An 18,562-nucleotide genomic window follows, 5' to 3' on the forward strand; every position below is an offset into this window, starting at 1 on the left:
AGGTCAATTATGGATGACAGATGGAGAGGTTATGCCTCTTTCTTGAAAACTCACAGTAACTGTCATTCAAGAATACCCTTGTCATTAAAAGTCACTAGAACTCCTAACTTAGGGGCCCAACTAACCAAGCTGATAGGAAGGAAGCTAGAACAAACATTTTCTGAGCATCAGCTAAATACAGCAGTCCCCCTTTATCTGGAGGGGATACATTCCAAGACCCCCAGCGGATGCCTGAAACCATGGATAATACCAACCCCTACATATACTATGTTTTTTCCTATGTCTCCTGTTAATTTCTTTGAAGGTCAATAGGGCCACTATTATGTAAAATAAGGGTTACATGAACACAAGTACTGCAATACAGTGACAGTCAATCTGATAACCAAGAGGGCGTGTGCAGGTAGCATTTGTGGCACGGATATGTTGGACAAAGGGACGATTCCCATCCCAGGCCCCAGGAAGCTATATGGCTCTTGCAAGGCTCCACAGCCAAGACGGGCCGTTAAGTTGGGCCAGGGCTCTCTTTATAATGCCGTGTATTATCATTCATTCCATCCACGAGAGGTACTTCACATGTATCGTTTCATTTAATCCTCATGACAAACTAATAAGAGCAACACTATTATCACATTTTATACAACCTAAGGCTTTAATAGGATAACTGGCTGCCCGTGGTCAAAAATGCTAATAAGCAGCAGTTAGAATTTGAATCCAGATTTATTTTCATCCTGGAACCATGCAACCTCAGTCTTGAAGCTGAATGTTCATAATATTTCCCATCATCTTTTCTAGTTTGAAAGAATATCCTAAACTTCCAAAAGACAACATCAGGTCAAAATGTGATGTTCCCCCCACTACTCAATCTACTATTTTTTTTGGCTTTTACTTCCTTTGGTCAGTAATGATTAAGCAGGCGCCAAGTTTAGTAAATAATGACCTTTTGGCTATGATCTGCACATATGTCTTCACCAGATAATCCGAAATGTTTCTTCCCGTCAGGTTCTGAAGGATGTCCGCAGTGTTCTGTTTTCTCTGTTATCACAGAAAAACCAAGTGCATGTGTCTTTATGGACCAGAATTGGAATAGAAAACAAATCAAGGACAACAATGACACATGTCCCTCAAACATGTACCACAGTGTGACCAGACTCTGCCCACAGGGCCCAGGCTCTGCCATCAGCCAGCCACCAAGGTCTGGTCCACTCTGCTCTCAGCAGGGCCATTATGGCAAGCCAAGGAGAGCCCCAGCAACTTATTCTGAACAACTATGAAGTATCAGAATAAACCGTGAAGTATCATTCTTTATGGTTACAAAAGGTTTTCAGGGAGCAGCACCATTGACTATGCCTAGTGAATTCTTTTGTTCATTGGAGTTATACTGATGAAGAGAAGAGCTCTTATTTTAAAGAAACGCAATCAGGAAGGACTGCTTTAAGTTTTCAACACCATTTGAAATTCCTTCTCCTCACCCTGCAACCTGGATGCTGATAAGCCAGCAGAGAGACATCAGAAGCAAGCCTCTTGGGCTTCCCTGGTGGCGCAGTGGTTTAGAGTCCACCTGCCGATGCAGGGGACACGGGTTCGTGCCCCGATCCAGGAGGATCCCACATGCCGCGGAGTGGCTGGGCCCGTGAGCCATGGCCGCTGAGCCTGCGTGTCCGGAGCCTGTGCTCCGCAACGGGAGAGGCCACAACAGTGAGAGGCCCGCATACCGCACAAAAAAAAAAAAAAAAAGCAAGCCTCTTCCTGAAATCATTCTCAGAAAAAATGGCTCAGAACTGTTTCCCACACTCAGAGTTTCAGAGGATGTCAGAGTTGTAAGACCCACAGAAGTTTTATGGGCGAGCCTCCCTAATTCAGCGGTGAGGAAACAGGCCCAGGGACTCAGCGTGACCTGTCCAAGGTCACCAGCTCATCTGTGGCAGAGGCAGAGATGAAGCTGGGCTTATCACAGTCTGTCCCGTGACACCACCACTGGGGGAGAGTCCACAGTGTGCCTTCCACAGCTCACTGATCAAGAGTGTTATATTCTGGTTGGACCTCGAACCAGTAAGGAAACTAGGCTGACTTCAAAAGAGAGAAGCAGGCTAAGCTCCCTCAGATACAGGAACAATGTGCTCCAAGGCCCCTCCTCTCAAAACTCACACGCTTTTCCCTATGACAAGAATCAAGACTGAAAGAGACCCTCCTGACACGGCAGATCACCGATTCCTTCTCCCCAAGCCCACCCTGCACCCCACCTGAACGGTCACACACTGAAAGTGACTCACTTGTGGAGCAGGCAGCCCCCCAGCCCCCAGGGGACACACGGGCAGCATCTTCTTGATTCTGTCGCTGCTACACTGGCAGGCAGGGGAGGGGTTCTCCATCGTCCAGTTCCCGTTTCGGAAGAGCTCCGTGATGGTCTGGGGGACGGGGGTGGTGGTCCACTCCTCCTCCCCCACCGAGCAGGGCATGTCTCTGCAAAGGGACGTCAAAGGTAGGATTACCCAAGAGGGCCTGACCTCTCCTGTTGCCTCAGAGCACAGGACCAATCAATAACAACTGCAAACATGCATGTATCCCCTCACCTTTTGGTTATTTGATGCCCCCCTCCCTGCTGCCATAGGCTTGTAAGCTGCAGACTCATTTACAGTGAAGGATGATGGAACACAAAGAGGGCCTAAATGCTCATATACTGAACTCAAGTCAATCCAATCACCAGCAGTCAATCACTCACCCATGTGTTCACTCAACAGACATTCACTGAGCATCTATTATGTGCCAGACACTGTCCTGCCTATTTGAGAATTTGGGGTGAGAAGACAAAGGCAAATACAACCTTCATGGAGGTTGTATTCCCAGGAAAGAGTTCGAGAACAAACAATTAAACCATATGATCTTAGATAGCCAGAAGTGAAGCAAAATAGAGGCAGAGTAACTGGTGAGAAAGGACCATGTGAAGAGGTCATATACTTCAGCCAAAACCTAAATGTTGGGAGAGAACAAGCTAGGCAGGGATTCAGGGGGAAAATATTACAAGCAGAAGCAACAGAGCACAGGCGAAAAGGTCCTGAGTGTTCTACGTTTAAGGAACAACAGGAAGGCAGTGGGGCTGGAATGTGATGAGTACAAGGGAGCGTGATGGGAGCTGAGGAGGAGAGGGAGGCGGAGCCACAGGACACAGGCCTGCAAGGAGTCTGCATTTTATGCTCAACGTGCTGAAACCTGGTGGAGAGTGTCAGGATGCACTTTATGTTTCAAAACGAGTAGAGAATTGGGAGGGGCACAGTTCGTAGGGGTCAGAGTTCTTGGTACATGAAGAGCTAGGCTGTTTGCAAGCATCCCAGGTAACTAAAGACAGGCCTTTACGTCTGACTTGAGCTCTGAATTACTGTGATACCATCAGTAAGTCACTTGCCTATTTTCTCCACTAGTGAAACAAAAGTATGAAATGACTTGTCTCAATAAGTCACATTTCAACAAGGCATTTCTAACATCCCTTCCATTTCAACAAGGCATTTCTAACATCCCTTCCCTTTCAAAACTCTACAGTTTGAAGCAGAGCCACAGTCTTTAGATGATTCTTCTATCAAATGAACAGTTTTGTGGATTGCCCTCTAGTTCTCTCTTTAAAGCACCTGGACTAAATGGAAAAGTCAGACTAAGATGGTGCCGTCCTGAAGCTCTAAAACCTTCACAAGATCACTGGCTGAGATCAGTTCCACTACTTTCTGAAAAACCTCGAAGTCTCCCCTTACATCAGATGGACCCCAGTACACGTCAGTGGGTGCTCTGCCCCCAGGCTGCGAGCCTGTGAGGTCAGGCCTGCCCCTCTCAACGCAGGCCTGGCTCCTACAGATCCTTCCTTGGCTGGCGTCCATCTATGAGTCCATACTGTTAAGCTGGCACGCGATGAGTCCACCTACCTGCGTTATTGCCTCATCTCACTCTCCTCTCTCGCCTACAGAGAACTTCCAAGTGGAACCTCATCAGAAGTCCTGTGAAATCTCTGACCGTCTCCACCTTGGTCACCTTGTTTTTAGGAACTGATACTGTCAGGATTGATCACTTAGCAAGTATTGAGTACTAACAAATGTTCAGTAAGTACTCAATTGATAAGAGCTGACAAGTACATCATGGCTATCCATTTAGCAATCTGTTCTGAAACCTTGCACACACAGGTGGTGTGCTCACTGGTCTGTCTCCTGCAGGTTCACTATCTTCGCTTCAAAACCTGGCATTCAAGTTAGGCCTTCTCCAATCTTTCCACACCTTCCCACACTCTCCATAATTCCTCAGTCTGTGGTTAACAACCTACCTGAGCCTGGAAACTTGAACCTGCCTCTACCATCACTGGGTTCTCTCAGAAGCACCTCACCTCTCTTCACTGTCTTTACTCACAGAGATCTCTGGCCATGCCTTCCTCCCATATACACTTAGAGTCGTATGGGTATTTCACTGAATTTATTTATACACTGCCTACTTTTTTTTAAAGGACTTTGAAGGAGAATATGATAAAAATACGCAACTCTGAAAGAAGAAAATGTCCATTTTTATAAAAACGATGCCATCTTTTCAGGCTTTTAGAGTGAAACAGCTGATAAAACTGCCAATTATACATAATGGGAGCTGTCTCTGCACTTAGGTATAGGAGCTGGAGAAAAGGGATCAGTATAAAGTACTATTTAAATTAAATATTCATTTCTAAAGCAGTAAACAAGCGTCTATAGTCATTTGCCTGGCAAGATGCTAGAAGACTCTCCTAGTTTGTTATGTTTGTTCCTGGGTGGTCTGATTAAATCTCTATATTAACTTTTTTAAAATAAAAAATGTTTCAAAGGGCAAATGATGGTAGTCACCATGTGGCATACAAATGATAAAAGCAGTGTAGAGATCAAAGCAGGTGACAAGCACAAGAAGCCAGCCGCGGCGGGGCTCACAGCTCAAGTGGCACTCACGGGATTGGGTTTCCTTCCATACATCGGGTCCCGAAGCCAGGATTTCCGGTGAGAGCGCTCAAGAGTTCCTGCGTGCTCACGTCCTCAGGAGCATCATTACTGTAGGTACATGAGAGGCAGCCAGCTCAGCAATTCATTAAAACCATGAATCGGGAGGAGAAAGGCAATTGTTTTTTAATTAAACACTTTATTAAGTGCTTCCTGTGTGCCAAACTCTTGAAACAGAAATGAATAAAACACAGAACCCACCCACAAGGAACTCAGCCTCTGGCCATATATTTGTTATCAAGGTAACATACAGCACTCCAAAGTGGAGCTTGTGTAAGTAAGTTATATGTATAGAGATGTGCACACGCATGTGTACACACCCACCCACATATATACACACATTTACGTACATATTTTAATGTGAAGTACATGAATTCATTAAAGATCAGTATTTCAAAAGTACTTTCACAATTATCCATTAGGCATAGATCACAGGGGTTTTCTAGGAAAGGGCAGGCTGATGTTATGGGCTGAATGTTTGCACGGACAACTGGAAAACACAAATAATGATGAGCACAGGTTACAAACACAAAACAAGCCCATGTGTTCCACAGCCCCGGGCAATACAAGGTCAGCAGCTTGGAAAGGAAAGAAGAAAGTAAACCTTCACTAAATAGGAAGGAAGCATGGGATTAGACAAAAAGAGACTGAGTCACATGTTATATTATATACATATATATATATTTTTTTTTTTTTTTCTTTAAAGCTTCCCTTTGACATCACTGACATGCTTCCCCAATCAAAAGATCTACAAATACTATGGGACTGAGGAAAACTCCTGTATAACGTGATGCAGAAATTCCTTTGTCCTTTTGTTTGAAGCGTTGGATTGTTACAGAGTAGCTGGTAATTTGGTCTAAAAAACAAACACTAGCTAGCTATTATCTATAAGCTAAAAGACTAAATAATAAATACACAAATTGCATCATGCAGAAAACAAGAACCTGGAGGTGCGATGCTCTGAGTGTATGGAAGCCATGTGTTCAACTACAGAAGACATAGCTATGAAAATCCAAATATATTATAGCTCAATCATAGATTTTTTTGCAAGGGCAGATTACTTACATAAAACACATATGTTCCTCACAACAGCGTATAAAGAGGAATGGAGTTTAAATGCGGTAACAGGACTGGCCTGTTAGTTCAGGTTTTGTTCACCGCTGTCCGTTGCATCTAACATGAGTTTGTGTGAGGGCTGTAGCCACAGCTGATAAATCCATGCCCCTGTGTAACTCTCGAGTCCCCCTCCCCTTGGCCCTCAGCACAGTAAACACCCTGGTCGGCCTGAGGTCTCCTCCCACCTTGGGCGCAGAAGGCAAACGCATACCTGACAAATGTGTACTGTTCGTTGTACATCCAGGGCTGAAGTTCCAGGCTGGGGTACTTGCCAAAGGGTGGCACGATCAAGCTGAACACCAGGGCGATGCAGACAAACACAGCCGGCAGGACAATCTATAACCGGGGGTAGGAGGGAAGAGAAATCGCAGGAGAAGGACAAGGGTTAGAACGAAGGCCACAGGGCAAGGCCCCGTGAGTCCAGCCAGCCTCTCCAACCAGCCATCACTCGAGTGTGCACAGGGCGCAGCTCCACCAAGGCATTCTTGGCAGGTTGGAAGCAATGGAGACTGAAATCTAAACCTCTTCCCTCCGGGGCATTTCTGGAAGCTGGCAACACAAGGCCAGAGGCTGTGGCCCCCTGACAGGGGCACCAAGCTGAGAACTTCACAGAGTAAACAGTGGTCACATGTCAGAGTGACTTAGAACACCAGGTCCCTCTCCTCCCTGAAAACCTGAGAAAGACCACACTGGCCATGAGCTCAGCTCAGACAAAAGCTGAGAGCTGAAGCCTGGACCAGAAGCCAGAAGACCTGCAGTTTTGTTCTCTCTCTACTATAAGCGTATCCATGTAAAGTCACATCCCCTATGGCCTCAGTCTTCTCATTTGTAATCTGCAGACAGACTAGGTGACCCATTCAGATCCCATACTTTGATAAAACCACTCTACAGCACTGTCTCCATGGAAAGGGAACAGCAGCTATTTCTTCCCCCGATGGCCTCAAAAAGCATGATTAATCTAAATCCTTACTAAACCACCTTAAACTTTACACCTGTACCTTCTCTGAAAACAATGACTTGTACATACTTTATAAGCAAACTCTAAGCTCCTTCCATTTATTCCTGAGAAATTTATCCGTTAAAAAAAAAAAAAAAGATCCAAATGATGCCCCTGGTTCTAATGTTCTCGCATTTCAATGCAGAAAATTAATCACTAGGTGAGTAATTCCATGGGAAAAAACTGTATGAGCATTATCTCATTTAATTATCATTACAACCCTAAGTAGTAATATCATTATCACCAATCAACAAACAAGGTAACTGGGGCTCAGGGAGACTAAGTAACTTGCCCAAGGCCAAAGAGACAATAAGTAGCAGAACCAGAATTCAAACCTAAGTCTATGCGCTCCAAACTCATATTCTGTGCGTTACTCACATAGTCTGTAGAGAAGAATCTCTGTAACTTCTTTATACTTCTTGATTTTATAGAGTAGAATAATTTCATCCCTCCTAACCCAGCAAGTTAGCGTGCAAACACTGACATGCAGGCAAGAGTGTAATGAGTCTTCTCTGTTTATCTTTTTTTTTTTTTGTCTGGCCTCTGATTATCTTTTCTATCAGTTTTCAGATAAACATCAACTTAGAGAAAAATAAAGTTTCCAATAAGTTCATATGTTGAGTGCATCTGGGCATATCATCTCTGAAGTTATGAAAGTTTAATTTGCCCAGCCAGTTTTTCCAAACTTTGTCCTTGTTATACTCTCCTTTACGATAAAACTAACACACGGTAATTACTAATGTGAGGTCCATTCTAATCACTTACTCATTTTAATCTTCATAACAATTATATCATAGATACTATTATTATCCCCATTTTACAGATAAGGACACTGAGGCTCAGAAAAGTAACCTGCAACAGATACATGAGTGCAAGAAGCAGAACTGGGATTGAAATACAGATCATCTGGCTCCAGTGTCCATCTTATAACAATGATGCTACCCTGTCTTCACTGGTCAGGAAGCCTGCAGCCCATCAAGGAAGGCTGAGTCCTTGGCCTGGAACAGCACTTCTCACCTGAGCAAAGAACCCCTTCCGACTCCGTTTGGCAATCAGCAGCCTCTTCCACAAAAGGGCCCCAAACTGCTGCTGTGTGAGTTTCCAGCCCTTCACCTGGTAGGAGCCTTTGCCGTCCATCCCGCTGAGCAGGTCTGTTTCTCTGGATTCTGCAGAAAGCCAACACTGAAGGTCACCTATTATATCAGGCATTTTTGACATCCCCACGCTCCTCCCTCCAGCATCTTCAGCAACCACCTTGGAGGCTTGCGTTTGAAGGTAAAAGTAAAGGAGTAAAGGGTCTTGGTGACAAATTCACATCCAAGGAAAAGGGATGACCCCAAACGTATGACAGCAGCAGTCCCTGCCTTTGGGTTCTTATCTGATGAGCACAGAAAAATGAAGGTGCTTTGAGACAGCTGAAGAGAGATGTTCACACATAATGGTGCTACATCAAGCCATTCAGATGAATCAAGTCATCCTCAATTTCTTACAGAATATTCTACAAAACAGGCCATGTAAGTAGGCTGACATACTTGAGAACACACAATAGCAATCTGTCTCCCATTTATTATATTTTTGGTAAAAGGTGGACACATTCCAGTGATCTAAGCACTAACGATGTATGAAGTTAGGGTTAACATGAGAGTCACACACTCACATGGCACAGGCATGGGAGAGTCAGGAAGGTTTCTGTTCTGAAAAATTTTTATAGAAATCCTTGTCTTAAACAAACCATTTCTAACTGCGGTGGCTTGACCTCTTACCAATAGTTGCTTCATTTCCTGCCTCCCGCTTCTCCATCCCAGTCAAATACGCAGGGACACACTCATCCAAAACAGCTAAGTCTAAGGGTCCACTTAACTCTAAAAGCAAATGCACCTCGCTCTTTCAAAATCTTCCGTCCTTTCAGAGAACATTTATTCAACAATTAAACACCTAATGAACGCGAGAAAAGATAAGAAATGGATTCAGAGGATTGAGGGGCCATCTTTTGATGTGTGTGTATCTTGAAAGAGCGATCTCAGTGCAGTGAAGGAAGTAGTGAGGACAGGCTCTTTCAGGTTTGACTGTATACACAACCCTGAAAAGGGGAAAGTGGCTTTTCTCATTCTCTCTCTTCCCTGTGGACCCTGTAGGCATCTGTCATCCTGGTTCAAGGACCTCGAAAGATAACACCGGTGAAGAACATAAGAGAGAAATTCACTTTCTAGCAACGGAATGAAGATCTTGCCCAAACGGACCTGGATCTATGTCAGAATCATTTGGATCAACAGCATCATCCTCAGTAAATGGGCGAAGACAGCTCTGCTTGTCCCCGAAGACCCGTCTGTTTCGTCTTGCCGGTAGGGTGCCATCTGAAGGTAAAAGGAAGGAGCCCCATGTTTCACTTTATTTGTAGCAAAACAAACTCTGAATCTGTAACAAATCTATACACTCAAAGTAAGAATGTCATAAAACAATTTGAAGGGAAAGGCACAAGCCTGGTGAGCAAAGACAGCCTACAGGGGGCACAGCCCAGAGAATGTGCAGCCCCCCTGGAGCGTTACCTGAGGTCTCAGCATCCACCCCACTCTCTTCAGCCACTTTGAGAAATATCTGAAAAATAAGAGGGAGTGAGAGTGTCATAAGCACCACATTGTGAGAGCAACTGCCATGATTATTACATGACTGAATGGTATGCTAGCCCCTAAAGACAAAACGTAGAAGACTCATTTATTGATAACACTTTGTCAGAGTCACTTGGGAGAGAAGCCGTTTTTACCAGAGAACATTTCCCCAATGGTGAGAGCTATCAATCCAGACAATCATTTTCAAATTAAAGCTATGACATGAGGACACTGCGGAAGGAGGAATTTGTTCTGAACCTACAGGGAATGAGCCAAGTGGCTTCTTCCAAGTCTATGGCCCCAAATCTTTGAGTAGCCTAGCACCGTGATAGATTATCCGAGACAGGATATCAAGAGAGGAGGGGTTCCCATCACTAGAAATGTTATGGCAGGGATTCCAACATCAGAAAACAATCTGAACTAGACCAATGATTCCCAAACTCTGATCTGCCCAGACGCTGCCCAGGAAGCATGCAATAAAAGCACAGACATTAAGGCCTTACCTCCAGAAATTCTGATTCAAAGACCCTGGAGCTGAGCCTTGGAATTTTTATTGTCAATAATATTCTCATATGATTCTGCTGCACAGTCAAACCTGGAGACTACTGGGCCAGACAAGTTTATACCCCTTCCAGCCCTTGAGGTCTCTCTAAAGAGACGCACTGCTTACACAGTAATAGAGTATGAGCTTTGAAGCCCAAAACCCCTGATTCTGAATCCTTGCTTGGCGTCCCTGAATGTCAACTTTCTCATCTTGTTATGAGGATTAAATGAAGTTACAATGATTGAAAAAAACAAAACACACCAAGGTTAGCACATGGCACAAGTAGATTTTCCATAAATGTTGGCCATTTCCGATGCATGGTCATGACACAGTCATACCAGGGAGCGATCCTAATACTTCTTTCCTGTATCTCCCACTACAACCTTAAAGGGTTAACTGGAACCAACACAACCCAGATGCCAACGACCTAAGCACTCAATGCCTAGGTCCATGGTGATCCTATTCCCAGTGGGCACGCAGGCTGCCTGTCTGGTGCCGGGATCGTTGGCCCTGCTCTATTCTGACAGCCAGCCACCGAACTTACTTCTTCCAGGGTAGTCTCTGAGATTCCATAACTGGAGATGCCCAGGTCTGAGAGCCGGTCATCAATCTCATGGAAGAGTTCCACAAAGGCTCCCTCTTTGGCGGCTTCATAGGGCAGCACGTAGGTCAGCTCATGCCCAATGTCTTCCACCAGCCGGGCCTCGGCCACATGCTTCCTGATGAGGTTGGAGATCGCGGAGACATCTGTAGGGACCAAAGAACAGACGTGGCTCAGCCAACTCCGAGGCCCCCCATTAGGGGCCGGCCGCTCTCCATCTTCTCCCTTGCTTACTCCTTAGGAGCCCGCTTGCCCACACAGCACACATGGTCCAGACACTGAAGTCATTCCACGTGTTCATCTCTGGCCTGAGAGTTCCTGGGGGCGGGGGCTGGGTCTTATTCACCTTTGTATCACCAAAGCCGGGCACAGTGTAGGTCCTCAGTGCATGGTGGGTGGCTGGCTGGCTGGCCGGCCTTCTGAGGTGGAAAGCCTGGTGGCTATTGCCTAAGTGCTAGGATTCTTCAATGGAAAGCTTGACTAAAGGAACTGTAAAAGAGTCTTCACCTTTCTCTAACCTTTTAAAGGAGGCTCCTTCTATGTCCCTCAATAGAGGGTTAATCAAACAGGGCATGGAAGGAGAGCCAGAGCCTTCCTGAGAACAGCCAGCTGTTAGGATGGGGAAGACATGGCCAGGGTAAAGGCTTCTGTTCCATATGTGTTATTGGTGACACTGGCCTCCTATACACACCTCCTGAGGGAAATCCAGCGGGCTGCTCCTCTCCTGGGCACTCACCCTCCCTAGGCACTGAACCCCAATCCCTCCACTATCAGCTTGGCTACTCAGCTCCACATCCCTGGTCTCCAGTGTCCAGTGTGCAGCCAGACCCACTCCCCTAAGGGATCCCCCACGCCCAATCATCTCAGCGCTCTGGGACACTGCCCTGCCAGCTCCCAGACCAAGCCCCAGGCTCCCCGGCAAGCGTTAGGCTGATCCGCCACCAAGCTGCACCCTCTCCCGCAGCCGCCCAGCCCCAGCCCAGCAGCAAACCTTGAGTCAGTGCCACCAGCCTCTGCACCTCTCCTCCTCTGCCTCCACTCTGCCCAGCTGGGGGAAGCTCAGGCACCACCTGAATAAGAAACCCCAGAGTCCTTACCGATGGTCAGCGTGTCACTTTCATGGTCACTGCCCAGGCCAGCATCAGAACTGCTCTGAGAAACACTGTCCTCCTGATGGCAAAGAAGGAGGTAAGAATGGGTCAGGGACCGAGCAAGGTGCAGCCCCACCACCTTCACCTGGGGGCTTCCGAGAAGCTCTATCGTGTGAGAAACGGAGCAAAGGGCTTCTCCTGGGAGGCATGCAACTGGGCTGCCTTGGCTTCTGAGGCCACTGTCTGATCTGACACATGGGCTGTGTGCACGGGAAGCAGAGCTCTCAAAAGAACTGTGGCCTGCCAGTGAGTGCCGTAACCAGGCCCTCATCGACCGTCTTGGGCGTGGGATTTACCTGCCTGGTTATCTAGCTCAGTGCTTCTCAAGCTTTAATTTGTGTTTCCTCACCAGAGGACCTTGTTAAAATGCAGATTCTAATTTAGTAAGTCTGAGTTGGGCCCAAGTTTCCGCATTTCTAATGAGCTCCCAAGTGATCCTGATGCTGCTTGTCTCAGACTGCACTTTGACTCACAAGACATTAGTTAAAAGATAAATAAGTGGACAGGAGGTCAAGGTTGGGATGTAAGTGTTTTGGGTGCCAGTGTTTGCACACACAACTAAATCTCAGGCATGTACTGCAGTTACAGGGGAAAATATACCTGGTTATTGGGCTCTGGTCCCACCTCTGTTATTCACTTGCTGGGTGACCTTGAATAAACTAAATCCCTACAAGCCTCACTTCTCTCATCTGGGATAATAATTGTAATACCTTCTTCCCAGGGTTGCTCCGTACTTTGAGATGATAGATTAAAAAAAAAAAAAGTTTGCAAATGATAACAATGCTGCAACTATTATCATGATTTTCCTTTATGGCCAGAGTCTGCCAGACTGAGTGTCTGGCATGAAATCGGTGCTCAATATATATTTGCCGTTTTGTAGTTTAAAAGTTAAGGTCAATAAGATTTAAAGGTAATGAGCAGGCACAGCAGGGCATTCTTCAGCTAAGGCCCTTAACTCTTGGTAAGTCTTTCTTCTTCAACAAAATTAAGTCCTCTAAGGGCCTTCTCCATCACTCATTGTGTCTCCATAGGAAAAAGGAAATGGGATTCAACAGAGCTAGCACGATGGGAACAGAAGTCTCCAGAGATTTCCATGTAGGAGGTACGACATGACTCCAAAGGGACACAGAGCAGGGAGATGGTGGCGTCAAGGTGGCAGAATGGGGCAGATGTGGACAAGCCACTCACAGCCAATGAGTCCCGACTCCCCGGACCCGGCACCAGCCCAGCACTGAGGCTGCAACTCACCTTTTTCAGGTACGACACAGTGCTACTGCTATTTCTGCACGAGCTGAGGGAGGACTCCACATCCTTCTTGACCAGGGTCAGGTAGTAACCTGTCCCCAGCTGGTTCTTCAGGAACAGGGAGGAGCCCACGCAGCACAGCTTCCCATGGGAAATGATGGCAATCCTGTCCCCCAGGATGTCCGCTTCATCCATGTGGTGTGTGGAGAGAATAATGGTGCGGCCTGCCGGGAACAAACACAAGGACGAGGCACAGGTGAGGCCTGCTGTCCTCACTCATCACAGTGGCCAGAACTACAGAAATACGAGCAGGAGAAAGCCTGGGAGAAAGACCCCGAGGCCTGTGTGCTCATGACCCCCAGGATGGCAGTGCTGTGAGGACGGCTGCTGCACCCTCACAGGATGAAGGGCGGGAATGTTTATTTGGGAACTTGCTACATGCCACCAGTGTGCTACGTGGTCTAGGTGCATTCTCATTTAACTTAATCCTCTGTAAGGTGGGCACTCCCACCATTATAGATAAAGAAGCTTAGGCAAGTTAAATGACTTTTCCAAGGTCTCGGGCCAGCTTAAGCTGACTCCAAAGCCGTGCCCCTCATACTGTACCACCTTGTGTACCTTCTACCCCTCTAAGCTGACTGCACCTCTCCCATCCATTCATCCACTCTGTCAGCACACAAGTTTAGTGCCCCACGTGGGGACAGAGATGAAGGACAACACAGCCTCGGCTCTTGAGAATCTCAGTCTATAGGAGACCATAATTATACTGTACATGTGAAAGTTCTAGGCTGAAGGGAGCCCTGGGGGCCCACAGAGGATGCCCTTTATCCCCATTTCTCTTCTCCTTGCAGGCCCCTAGGGAATGAAGTGTAAACTTGAAGGGTCTTGGAAACCAGGCCTCCCACTTGCATACCAGGGCTGAGCTCAGAGCTCAGCTCCACATTTTCCTTGAAAGCAATTCTGTTGCTCTAGCAGGAACAGCCACGAGATACTCTTCCAGAGGCCCGCCCTCCATCCCGCCGCCTCCCAGCCCAGAAGGCAGAGTAAATACACATCAGTTACCGTGTCGATATTTCAGCAGCAGCTCCCATATTCCCCTGCGGGAGTAAGGGTCCACGCCGGCTGTGGGCTCATCCAGAATGACAACCTTGGATCCCCCAACAAAGGCCAAGGCCACAGACAGCTTTCTCTGCATTCCACCTATGGGACAGAGGAGACAGGATCCAGGGCCAGCCCCAGTGAGTGACAGTAGAGGTGGCGAAAGAGGGATGGAGGTGCCCACCTGGGGACAAGCCCGGAACACGTTTCTGACCCACCCTCCCACTCCCCGGGGAAGCCGGGGACACGGCGGCAGCTGTATTTCCTGCGTGTGTGTAGTCGGGGGCGGGGGGGGGCGGTGCGCTGGATGAGGAAGGCAGCTCTGGGCCTCACCTGACAGCTGACTTGTTTTGCTTTTCAGTTTGCTTGGCGGCAAACCAACATCCAGGGCCATCTGCTCCATGTCTGCTTTCACGTGCTTCTCCGAGAGCCCTTTCAGGCGGGCGTAAAACCAGATGTGCTCTTCAACAGTCAGCCTGGGGACAGAGGGGCAGGTCGGCTCCGGGCCCCCAGGACACACAGAACACAGTGCCTCCTCCCCCAGAACACGACAGGCACATTTTTCTTTCCCTTTTTTTTTTTTTTAACTTTATCAATTTTTGAAAAATAATCTCCAGGAAGGATTCAAGGTAGAACAGCAGTGAGCAGTCACATGAGCTACTTGAGAAGCCAAAGCAGCAGGGTGACAGGTCACGTCCACCCGATTCCCCACTGGCCTGGCCCCCGCGCATCAGGCAGTGGCAGGTCCTCAAAGGGCCCTCCCCAAGGCCCCACCAACCAAGGAGCTGCCTCGGCCTTAGCCTGGAGCAGCCCTCCTGAACCTCGAAGGACTTCAGCCTTGAGAGAAGGGGGGCCCCTGTGGAGGACACAAGCCCGGGCTGCTCACTGTAGATGTGAGGAAACCGGGGCCCAGAAGGGGGAATGCCCTCGCCCAAGGTCACAGAGCTCAGGTCTCTCTCTGCTCACCATGGCGGCTCCCTGCTTGGTGATGGGCAGGCTGAACGGGGGCAAAAGTTCTGAGCAGGAAACACGGGACCCACATATCAAGGGCCCTGAGCTACTGCCAGGTGAGAGTGGTGGTGGTCTCAGGGAGGGTGTGCGGGGAGAGAGGATGTCCTTACTCCAGAAGGACAGGAACGGACAGCACCGTTTCCCAGGCCTACATCCGCCAGCTGGACTGATATAACATCCCCCATCCCACAATTCTGTTACTTTCCAACGTCAAAGGACGACCTGCCCTCAACACATCCAGGAAGGTGAGGCCTGCTACCCCCAAAGGTGGTAAAATGCTTAAGTCTCACTCTACCCGTGACTCACGACACACCTCCAAAGAGGCTGTGCTGGTACTCACATGTCAAACAGCACGTTATGCTGGGGACAGACCCCCAGGTTCTGCCGGATGGTGCTCATCTCGGAGCGAATGTCTTTCCCCAGGATGTAGGCAGTGCCCGAGGTGGGAGGGAACAACCCGGTCAGGATTGACCTAAGGACAAAAACGTTAAAGTACAGGAGTCAGCATTGGCCCTCCTGCCCTGAAGCTCCACTCCAGGCGGCAGCGTCCGGGCAGACGGCAGAGGCAGCAACCCTCCAGCCCCGTTCCTTCCTAATGGACTCCAACAGACCCCGACACAGCGAAGGAGTCTCTGCTTCAGTGAACAGCTAGGAGTGGGCCTATGTGTTGGAAATGGCAGTTTCAGCACAAGCATTTTTTAAATGAAGATTCCAATTTACAATGGGAAGTACACTTTAAAGCATATATTCTTTTTATGCTTAAAATCACGTCCAAGTAAAAGGGACAAAGCAGAACAAATGATTCAAAGATAAAAGTAATTTTTGTGTTTGGCAGTTAGGATTTTTGCACACCTTTTAAAGAGTTTCTGCAATGTTCATAATATATTGATTTTGTGTGCTAAAAATATATAAAAGAAAAACAGGAGGAAGAGATTACCTCTTCCCCCACCAAAATGCCCTCTGCAATGGCTGATGGACTACATTGAAAGCCACTGAGGTAACTCTGGTGTGTTTATAGCCTGTGCTCCCTTCTGAAGCTGTCCATTATAAGGTCCTTATAGGTCCCAGAGAAGGCAATCATACAGCCAGCCAGCTGCCCAGCTGTTTTTCACATCTGCTTAGAGACAGAGTTCCTGGAAATTACTTCCTCCCACCAGTACAGCCAATCTCTCTTTCCACATTCTTGCCTCACAGTTCTGACCAAACCAACTCCAAAGGAGACCCTTTCTCAGACTTGTCACAGTCTCAGGTTCCAAAAATACTGCAGAATTCTGAGAACCGAAGGGGAAAGGTCATCTAAAGGCCTCCAGCCTATTTTAACCTGAAGAAATAATATCTAGAGAAAAACCAGCATTTGGAAAGCACTCTTGTGATTAGATAATATTTTTACATTCATCAATTCCTCATATGCTCTGCCCTCGGCCCGCTAACCAAGGCAATGTTCTTAGGTATGAATTTCTAACTGTAGGACAGAAGCTTCCTGTGGCTGATTCTGAGAAAGCCACACCCTCTTCTTACATGGTGGTGGTCTTCCCAGCTCCATTGTGGCCCAGGAAGGAGGTGATCTGGCCCTCATAGAAATTCAAGGCCAGGCCGTCAACTGCCACCTTCATGCCATCTCGGTAAACCTTCATCAGGTTCTGAATGGACACGCCCAGCTTCAGGTGGGTGGGTTCCTCCTCCATGCAGACTGTGAGAAGACACAGGATGGAAATGAGCCCACAGAAGACACTGACAAGTGGAGTGTCAAGACGCAGGGGGCTGTGCTTGCACTTTTACAAGTGTCCTCTCTCCACGGCTAGTTCTGGTTTCTCAGGCAGACGGGCAACAAATATTTATCTAGGGCCTATCTGGGCACTAGTGTTGGTGATGGGAATACAGTGATAAAGGTGCAGAGAGGAGGCTGGGGAAGAAGAGAAGGAAGAGCAGGTGAAGCAGCTGGCACAGCGGGCAATGGCGGGTGGTAAGGAAACTCGTGAGCCATGCTAAGGAACATCATACTTCACCACTGGCGACTGGGGGAAGGGCACGGAAGAGATCAGCAGGGGAGCGACTTATGAACAACTTAGGAAGCTATACCGAACACAAAGAGCTCCCCTCCAAGAACCTAAGCAAAAAAGCCCAGAAGGCAGCGCCTTTGCTCAACTGTGGGCATCACTACCTACAGTCAGAAGCCAGGAGGGGATGTGCGCTCTGGGTAATGCAGGCTGAGAACATTACGAAGCACAGAACAAACTCTGTGGCAGCCACCTGGCGTCAGCCTGCACAGGCTCATGCATCTGTCATCAGGACAAGGCAGGCAGAGAGGTTGTGGCTCCATAACCACGGCTGTCTTTACCTCTTCTTTCTAGTTGTCAGGATAGTATGAAAAGTATGTGTATATGTGTTTGGGGGGATGGGGTGGGCGGAGGTGAAGGCAGAGATCAAGAGCCACTTTATTTGGAAGCCAAGAGAACAAAGGAAATGTCCCTTAGAAGCCCAGATAGTGACTCCCCGATAAGTCAACAGCACTGGACACAAATGCATGGGAGGATGTGGAAAGGGTCACTTCAGGGGATTTCTCCGCCCCTAAGGTGGTTTTAGGTTCTTCAGGCCGAGAGCCACCCCTTGCCCCCCACAGCCAGTAGGGGCAGCTGCACTGCAGTTAAGGGGAGGGCGGGTCAGCAGAACTTACTTTCTGATGTTCCCTTCTGGCTGAAACCAGGCTGGCTCTTCTCATTGCCTTCCTCGCCAAACCAGTAGGACTTAGTACAAGGGAAATACCAGGGCCTGGGGATTCCATATTGGCCTGAAAGCAAAGCACAGGTGTGAGCAAAGCTCAGCAACGCCCCGGCATCCCCGAGGTGTCCCAGCCAGACACAGCCTCCTTGACTCTCTCCTTGACACAGCCTTTGGAGACAGGACAAAATGGACTGGAGGTGGGGGAGGAGAGGCAATAACATTTGCTGAGATCTCCTGTGTATGACAAACATCTTGCACTTCTCTGAATCTTTCCAGCAACCCCACGAGGCAGGTATCATCCCCACTTTAGAGATGAGGAAACTGAGGGTTAAGTAGCCTACTCAAGATCACTCAGCCAGTAAAGTGGAGGACTCAGAATTTGAATCCAGATCTGTATGATACAAAGTTGCATATACAATGTGGGAAGTTCAGGTAGGGTACGTAAAAAACATTTCACATACACTCCCTTAGAGAAAAATCAGTA

General features: G+C 47.8%; 1 protein-coding gene across 1 annotated transcript in view; it reads right to left on the reverse strand.

The window, feature by feature from the left end:
- ABCA1 (ATP binding cassette subfamily A member 1) overlaps positions 1-18,562 on the reverse strand; it is a 135,645-nt gene that overhangs the window by 21,267 nt on the left and 95,816 nt on the right. Inside the window, 15 exon segments of the mRNA XM_029203213.1 lie at positions 938-1,032; positions 2,271-2,460; positions 4,941-5,039; positions 6,316-6,440; positions 8,119-8,267; positions 9,342-9,455; positions 9,648-9,696; positions 10,796-10,998; positions 11,950-12,022; positions 13,252-13,472; positions 14,311-14,448; positions 14,680-14,822; positions 15,698-15,829; positions 16,876-17,047; positions 18,032-18,145. Coding sequence (XP_029059046.1) covers positions 938-1,032; positions 2,271-2,460; positions 4,941-5,039; positions 6,316-6,440; positions 8,119-8,267; positions 9,342-9,455; positions 9,648-9,696; positions 10,796-10,998; positions 11,950-12,022; positions 13,252-13,472; positions 14,311-14,448; positions 14,680-14,822; positions 15,698-15,829; positions 16,876-17,047; positions 18,032-18,145 — 2,017 coding nt within the window.

Source organism: Monodon monoceros, unplaced genomic scaffold (assembly GCF_005190385.1).
Source record: "Monodon monoceros isolate NGI ecotype Baffin Bay Population unplaced genomic scaffold, NGI_Narwhal_1 Super_Scaffold_5, whole genome shotgun sequence".
NCBI classification, from domain to species: Eukaryota; Metazoa; Chordata; class Mammalia; order Artiodactyla; family Monodontidae; genus Monodon; species Monodon monoceros.